This window comes from Ylistrum balloti, unplaced genomic scaffold, assembly GCF_031769215.1.
Source record: "Ylistrum balloti isolate Yb309-2 unplaced genomic scaffold, AGI_CSIRO_Ybal_v1 Utg370058, whole genome shotgun sequence".
In the NCBI taxonomy this organism is placed as follows: Eukaryota; Metazoa; Mollusca; class Bivalvia; order Pectinida; family Pectinidae; genus Ylistrum; species Ylistrum balloti.
In genome coordinates, this window is record NW_026782107.1 from 1,067,299 (window position 1) to 1,076,548 (window position 9,250).

A 9,250-nucleotide genomic window follows, 5' to 3' on the forward strand; every position below is an offset into this window, starting at 1 on the left:
TCAATCTAAAACTTTCTAGTTGACAAATTAATATTATTATTATATTATAATTTGTATTTAGATTATTTTCCTTTTTTGGTGGTGTCTCCCACGAAAACCATCTTTTAATAAATTTGTTTTTGTTTTCCTAACTGGGTACTTGTATTTGTTATGCCCGATTAGGATACCATTAACGATATATTTTCCTGACTATTTAATGGGGTATTTTGCACACGTTGTGGTGTTATTATTAAGTTTGTCACTGATAAGTCAATGATTCATTTTACCTTGTAGTCCTTACAATATTACAATTTCATAATGACGTGATTGTTTTTTTTTTATATCTACACATGATAATTCAATATGAAATCGTTTCGTGAATATTGGTTTGAATTTTTTATTACTATCATTAACTATTTCGTTTTGTAGGTAAAGCTGTTTATCACACTGGAGGCTGTAATTAACGTTTTTTTCCCTGCTTTGATAATCACAATTTGCTACAGTTGGATTGTAGCTATTGTATCTCGTAGAAGCAACTATTCTACCAACGCCAAACACCAAAAGGAAGGTAATTTTTACGATAAATTAACTCCCATAGACTGCATTCAAATATTTTCATTCGACTTACCTTCCACATAGTGTGTGCTCGTTGAATTATCATAACTATTTTGTGTTTTGTATTTGTTAGGACACAATAGTCGTTTCTTGAAAAACCTTACACAGTTTTTAAATAAAATTAGCTATAAATATCAATATGTGTAAACGAGTTTAGACGAAAATGCTGTTAAATAAACAGATACATTTTTATCTGTAAAACCGGCATGACCGATATTAGATAGAATTTAGATGCATGGTACCTGAAATCATTAGGAAATATAAGAAAACTCAATTACATACATAACATGTTTATGAATCTTAAAAATTGAAAAAGATAAGATAAAAGTCGACAAGAATTAATGTTGTCTCCTACAGATAAAGCATGTTTAACATAAATATACATGTTGTGTTTTATAATCGTCTGATAGTAAAGCTATGTGACCATGAACATACATGTTGTGTTACAGCACCTAATTAACATGCAAATAGGGTTGTGTTTTATCGCTCGTATCACAGTATATGGTTCTCGTTCCTATATTGCAAGTTTAATATGAAAATTACGTATTGTGTTTAAACATTTAATCCATGCGCTATCCAGTGAATTTGCCAATACAACATTTTGCATGCATATCACTAGTGACATATACCAGACAAATTTTCAATGGTTGATTCAGTCAGAAATCGATAGTAGTGATATGAACAATGACGTGAAACCTAAAATAGCGCAACAAACAGCTGTCCTATTTGATTCGTCGAGTCATATGAAATCACCTTGATTTTGATTCCATTTCATATGAAACTCTCCAAACCATACTTTTCAACGCTCAAAAATACAAAGACTCGTTTATGACATATCTTAAGAAATGAAAACTAATCTATGACCGGCATATTTAGAAATAGCTAAAAAAAAAAAAAAAAAAAAAAAAAAAAAAAAAAAAAAAAAAAAAAAAAAAAAAAAAAAAAAAAAAGAAAAAAAAAAAAAAAAAAAATTAAAAAAAAAAAAAAAAGAAATAGCTATATTGTATGAGTTTCTCGATGTTGTGCAGCAAATTTAACATGAACATGCGAATATGCTGTGTTCAATAGGTGTATGAGCTTCTTGGGTTTTGCTTTGTACGTTAGATATCTAACAAATTCAGTGTTCCAGTAGATTAGATTTTTCATTAATTACATTGATGCTTATGATGTTGTTCTAACTTGTGTTTGTTTAAATGTTAATATGAGGGACAAGTATTGCTTGATAAGTGTGCGTGCATATGTACTAATCCTTCTTAGATGTACCGTATACTGTAAAAACATCCTAAGTTTAGAAATTTTTCGCTGTAATAATATCAAACATCGTATAGTTTATAGTATATTAATATTTATAGTCTCACCCTGACACTTGCAAAATCAATAAAGAATGACCTTAAGGTCGTACTTTTTGCTTGAAGTCAAAAGTTTCTCCCATGGTTCGGTTGGATTTGCTTTTCAGTTGAGATATTTATCTCACTGAAAGACAAAACCTACACGAAAAGGATCATGTTAAGGGTCATCTCATATTGAAAATCACTTTAATATATCGCAAGCACATTGACCTTTCTTCCCGTTAATTTTATTGGCAAAGACTATTGAATCACCTTAATGCGTCAATAGGTGAAGGAACGGAAACCACTAAAGAAGCAAATTCGCTTTGCTTACGATGTTTTTATATTTTGTGTTTTACTAAAAATTGTTTAGATTGATCTTTTGTTTTTATTTCAGTAATCGCCATGTTTTTGAAACATTTAATTGCAGGTAATGTTTCCCACCTGTGCTTAAATATATCCTCTCTGTCTGAAATGACTGTGGCCATCTTTTTGTCTATCTGTTGCGAACCTTTAACCATTTCGTACCTGAAAAGATAAAAATATAGGTTTATGATATCAACATTCCGTTGTTTTTCATTTTGTTGTTCGTTTAAATGCATGAATAACGCAAAAGCTAGAATAGCATAGTCCAAATTAGTCCTGTCAGAAACATCAACTGCACCATTTATGGGAGTTTTGTTTGTTTTTTTGTCTTTTGTTGGTTTCTTTTAATCTATATGTTGGATTGCTCGTTTTGGCACTCTGCAATTCATCATAAATTAAGGTGTCATGAGACAAGGTCCTAATTATTAAGGCGATTTCTACAGCATTACATTGTACATCATGTTGACGATATAATTTCATTGTATATCAAATGTAATGGAATAAGATCTGGCCATAAAGCAAGACACACAGCTAACAATACTTTCTTACTAATTTGTATCAATGCATATTTTATAAACAGCTGTGTTCAGTTGATAAAAACTCAGTTTTATTGTTTACATTTAACATTGCCTGCTGTAAACGACCAGATATCATGATAAGACTTACATAAGACCCGTTCTGGATATTACGCATTAAGTCCCAAGGAAAACGTTATAAACAGCTTTTACTGGACATCAGTGAGGTCAGAATGACTAACTTTACTTTAGCTGAACTCTAGCACCATTGTAGGACTTCATTTTCCTTAAGCATCACATGTTTAATTGGTTCGTATTCTTAACAGTTTTTTGGATATGTTGCAAGGGTATGGTGGTTGTTACATAAATGCATGGTACATATTTCTCTGTCAGTTTCGTCGGACAAGGATAGTTTTCATTATATCTGTGTTTGTATCCTTAATCTTTTTGTATGACACTGCATTTAAGTTGTCGATATCATAAATCAAAAAAAAGTATTTGTAGTCAATATTATTAATTTGCGATGATAGCATCGGTCATGTGATGCAATTTGCGATATTAACTTCTCGTGCAGGAATTCAAAAGTGTCATGTTAACATTGCCTTTTGTCAAAAACAGAAGGTTGATTATTTCATTCAGTTCTCAAAGTAGTGATTGTAGTTAAGTGTGATAAAAATTCAATTCAATCATAAATTGTCACCGGAAGCACCTTGTACTAAAATTGTTATCATGATAGACATATTTGTCTGATGATTATATACAGAATATATTTAGATAAAATACCTCTGGCATAACAACTGCCCTGATGTATAAAGTTGCCTTATTATCTTCACTAGTTTTTGTATGATAAGCTATTGTGAAAATGAAACTGTTGCATATTTTTTCGATATTAATTTGTTTGTCAATTTTTTATTCTGTCATCGCATCACTCTGATCAGAATGCCGCTCCTTTGAATAAATTGGGTTTTATATTGCTTAAGTCGCTATCAACAGCTATGGTAATTTAAATGCAGCCTTTACATGTATGCTTAGTTGGTTTAGTGCATGTGTTTGGTAGAGCGACATGTTTGAACTGACTTTATAGTGCTGCCACAGTGAAGCATTCTGCATCCAGCAGGACACTCTACCCGATCACATTATTCTGATAACGAGTAATTCATTTACTTCCACATTACCACGGGTAGTGACTACCAGATCTATAGATTGTAATATAATCTCGATCAGGGCGTAAAATAAAAAAGATTTTCCTTACAGAGGCCAACGCTGAACTATGTAATAGCAAAAATGTAGGGCAGTTCAAACGCCATTGACGGGTATATGGTGAATAAAATGCCTTAGTTTATAAGATATTTTTGAGGGCAGATCAATTTCATATATATATAACCAGACTATAACAATTACATGAAAAGGAGACTCCAACAGAAACATACACTATTCAGAAATGAATTCAGTTATACTGATGATTGGAGTCCGGAAAAATGTTAAGGGTATTCTGGATCGCTGCATATAAATGGTATAGACTGAACATTTACCCTCAATACATACCGTAATTAGGGAGGAATCTGTGCTGATGAACTATATGATAAAGAAATATGTTTTAATTGTTATCGTTTCGACTTTGTAATTACTTACAGAAAAAGAAAAAGTCCCAAGTAGACGCATCGATGTTGTAACAAGGGCTAAAATTCGAAGCACAAAAGTGATGTTTGCAGTAGTCTCGGGTAAGTAAGATGTTACCACCACACCTCACCAAAAACATAATGTTTTCAGGTAACGAAACATTAGTCCCCTTATCGCCACATCAACCGGGAGGTTTCAAGTAATGAAACACCATCCCTTTAATATCCACTTTAACATGGTGGTTGCAGGTAATTATCCTTTGCATCTGGCTATGAACAGGAAGGTTTCAGGTAATGACACACTATCCCTTTTATCTCTACATAAACAGATTTCAGTTATTGGAAAAAAAATTTTTTCTCCACCAATAGAAGGTCGTTTCAGGTTACGAAACACCATCCCTTTTATTTCTACATGAGCAGGATGGTTTGATTTCAGGAAACCTCATCCCTTTTATCTCTTATAAGTTTCAAGCGATGAAGCACTAGAGCTTTTATCTCCACACAAACAGATTGGTTCCAAGTAATGATACACCCTTCGTTTAATCTCCTTGCAAATAGGTATTTTCAGGCAATGAAACACCATTAATGTTTTTCTCCATATACACAGGATGGTTTCAGGTTAATATGGTGGTTTCAGATGATGAAAAGAATACATTCATTTTATCTGCACGAAAACAGGTATGTTTCAGATAATGGACCACCATCCCTTTTATTTCTACATAAGCAGTTAGATTTCCGGTCACGAAAACAATATGTTTTATCTCAACAAATACAGGATGGATTCAGGTTAGAAACACCGTCCCTTTTTCTCCACATACACAGGGTAGTTTCAGGAAATGAAACACCATCCCATTTATCTCCACATAAATAGGGTGGATCCAGGAGATGATAAAGCATCCCTTTTATCTGTACTTAAACAGGTAGTATTCAGGTTATGAAACACCATACATGTTATCTCCACAAATACAACGTAGTTGTAGGTACCGAAACACCACCCCATTTATCTCCACATAAACACGGCGGATTAAGATATTGAAACATCATCTGTTTTATCTCCACATAAATAAGGTGGTTTCAGATAGTAAAATACCGTCTCTTTTATATCTGTATAAACAGGTACGTTTCAGGTAATGAAACATCTCTTTTTATTCCTTATGTTTAATGAAGGCAAAGACAATCCACCTTGTTGCAATGCAGTGTAGTTAAGTTTGAAAAGCCCTAACTTTTATCTAAAAGTAGAATTTATAATATATTGTAAATCACTATAAATATTTATTTTGATCAAAAAAATGTATTTATAAAGCAACAAAACGGGTCATTATGAAGTGTACTTAATATAGATTGGTCTTTTTGAGAGGAATTATCTGACGTCTGATTCTTCTGTATTTCAGTGTTTTTGGTCTGCTGGAGTCCCCACACCATCAACTTTATGCTGACCGTGTATGACGTCGTGCCTTTTACCTGTGTTACGTTTATTATATTTCCCTTTGCGCCGTTAAACAGTGTCGCAAACCCACTGTTGTTTTTAGCCCTCAACTACAAAACCTTGTTCGAACATAGAAAGACTGGAAAAGACTTAAACAGGAAAAGTATGAAAACTACTTATACTACTATCACGCGTAACAACACGGAATGGCCCCGTGATGTGCCCTTGTCTGTAATTGTACCCACCCGTGACACATGAATGTAAAGTGCTCGTTTATTATAATGATAAAACATTCTTTATTGAGGATGAAACATGTTTAGCCAAACGGCTAATTATCCACATGGTCTTCTCTATTTAGTTACCACCTATTGATTCCATTAGTAGATATCCTGGAATGTTGTAAGAATGTACTAATCACACAAATATTTTTCATTCACTGCTTTACTACTGCGACTGATGCTGTGAATATCTTAATGTATATCTATTTTGTGGTTAATTGTTTATGTTATTTGAATACTCAGTTGTCTTACTAATTACTTATTGTTTTCAATATTTGACTAATGCTTTGTGTGAAATGTGACAACATTAAAACATTAACATTTCAAATTAAAAGAATTTGTTTGAATCATTTCTGTGATTGCAGCACTGATTTTATTACTAAACATAACCGACTGTGTGATAGAAACTGACACATGAATATATAGCAGCATCTAACCACTGCATGGAATCATGCTTGTTATATCATACAATCAATACAACACCTTATATTGGGATTTTTTTGTGCATCTAATTTTGGCGAACCTAGTGACCTTTTCAAAATCAAAAAATGTTCACGTTTGTTTAAAGTTTTAAGGTTATTCTGTTATTTGTTTTTGTTTAAAACGATCTTACATCGTAAGATAACAATGATAATTTGATAGATCTATAATTATTTTTATAATAACGGAGCTAACGAAAGCTTCATAAGAAACTCACCTCTCGCGCACACTATTTTGTCTCTCATATATGGACCCGGCGCAGCGTGATATTAAGATTGCTTCAAGCTTTGCAAAAATGACCTGCTTCTATAAGAGGTATTTTTTAACACTACTTCATATCCTATGTTGAGAACTACTTCATAAATAGCCCTAGAATCAAAGCCTGAAATCAAGAATTTCAAACATAAAAAAATACCACTATCATTTAGTTCAGTTTGATTTCGTTCTTTCGCCTTCTAAATCTTCGTGTGTTTAAACCAAAATGGTGGACGTTTCAATCTTGGATATCGGGTTACATCCGACGTAATAATCCTGAATGCACATTTCAGTTATATCATTGAGAAAAAAATTGTTCATGACAGTACCATTGTTTGTCACAATTCTAAATACTATAAGCAGCTTGCTTTACCATTACTATCAGGTGCACCGTGGTAATTCCGTTTAGCAACTAACGAAGTTTCAAAACAATCAAATATCTACGGTAAAGTGAAAAAGAATTAATAAATATATTATTGCGTTTACGATCGTGTGAAACCAATGAGATATGAGATACGCTAATGCGCAACTTTAGACGGGGACAGAAACGCTGTTTGTGATACTTTATACCGTGATAAGGTTCCTTTCCTACATCAGACCTGACACGGTTTGTGATAATGTGTTGTGTTATCACGTTTATACCGTGATAAGGTTCCTTTCCTACATCAGACCTGTCACGGTTTGTGATAATGTGTTGTGTTATCACATCAGACCTGACACGGTTTGTGATAATGTGTTGTGTTATCACATCAGACCTGACACGGTTTGTGATAATGTGTTGTGTTATCACATCAGACCTGACACGGTTTGTGATAATGTGTTGTGTTATCACATCAGAACTGACACGGTTTGTGATAATGTGTTGTTTTATCACATCAGACCTGACACGGTTTGTGATAATGTGTTGTGTTATCACATCAGACCTGACACGGTTTGTGATGTGTTGTGGTATCACGTTTATACTGTGATAAAGTTCCTTTCCTACATCAGACCTGACACGGTTTGTGATACTTTGTTGTGTTATCACGTTTATACCGTGTTAAGGTTCCTTTCCTACATCAGACCTGACACGGTTTGTCATACTTTGTTGTGTTATCACGTTTATACCGTGATAAGGTTCCTTTCCTACATCAGACCTGACACGGTTTGTGACACTTTGTTGTGTTATCACATCAGACCTGACACGGTTTGTGATAATGTGTTGTGTTATCACATCAGACCTGACACGGTTTGTGACACTTTGTTGTGTTATCACATCAGACCTGACACGGTTTGTGATAATGTGTTGTGTTATCACATCAGACCTGACACGGTTTGTGACACTTTGTTGTGTTATCACATCAGACCTGACACGGTTTGTGATAATGTGTTGTGTTATCACATCAGACCTGACACGGTTTGTGACACTTTGTTGTGTTATCACATCAGACCTGACACGGTTTGTGTTACTTTGTTGTGTTATCACGTTCATACCGTGATAAATTTCCTTTCCTACATCAGACCTGACACGGTTTGTGATAATGTGTTGTGTTATCACATCAGACCTGACACGGTTTGTGATAATGTGTTGTGTTATCACATCAGACCTAACACGGTTTGTGTTACTTTGTTGTGTTATCACGTTCATACCGTGTTAAGGTTCCTTTCCTACATCAGACCTGACACGGTTTGTCATACTTTGTTGTGTTATCACATCAGACCTGACACGGTTTGTGATACTTTGTTGTGTTATCACGTTCATACCGTGATAAAGTTCCTTTCCTACATCAGACCTGACACGGTTTGTAATAATGTGTTGTGTTATCACATCAGACCTGACACGGTTTGTGATACTTTGTTGTGTTATCACATCAGACTTGACACGGTTTGTGATAATGTGTTGTGTTATCACATCAGACCTGACACGGTTTGTGTTACTTTGTTGTGTTATCACGTTCATACCGTGATAAGGTTCCTTTCCTACATCAGACCTGACACGGTTTGTGTTACTTTGTTGTGTTATCACGTTCATACCGTGATAAGGTTCCTTTCCTACATCAGACCTGTCACGGTTTGTGATAATGTGTTGTGTTATCACATCAGACCTGACACGGTTTGTAATAATGTGTTGTGTTATCACATCAGACCTGACACGGTTTGTGACACTTTGTTGTGTTATCACATCAGACCTGACACGGTTTGTGATAATGTGTTGTGTTATCACATCAGACCTGACACGGTTTGTGATACTTTGTTGTGTTATCACATTAGACCTGACACGGTTTGTGTTACTTTGTTGTGTTATCACGTTCATACCGTGATAAAGTTCCTTTCCTACATCAGACCTGACACGGTTTGTAATAATGTGTTGTGTTATCACATCAGACCTGACACGGTTTGTGATACTTTG

The 9,250-nt window shown here is 34.2% G+C and overlaps 1 protein-coding gene across 2 annotated transcripts in view; it reads left to right on the plus strand.

Moving 5' to 3' along the window:
* LOC132549447 (cardioacceleratory peptide receptor-like) overlaps positions 1–6,423 on the plus strand; it is a 30,929-nt gene extending 24,506 nt beyond the window's left edge. Inside the window, exons 4-7 of one of the 2 annotated variants that reach the window (XM_060213390.1) lie at positions 409–547; positions 2,320–2,352; positions 4,438–4,524; positions 5,814–6,423. In XM_060213390.1, the coding sequence (XP_060069373.1) occupies positions 409–547; positions 2,320–2,352; positions 4,438–4,524; positions 5,814–6,106 (552 nt within the window). In that variant the 3' untranslated portion in view covers positions 6,107–6,423. The remainder of the gene's footprint in view (positions 1–408; positions 548–2,319; positions 2,353–4,437; positions 4,525–5,813) is intronic. The other variant, XM_060213391.1, reaches the window with a different exon arrangement.
* Positions 6,424–9,250: the final 2,827 nt, after the last annotated feature.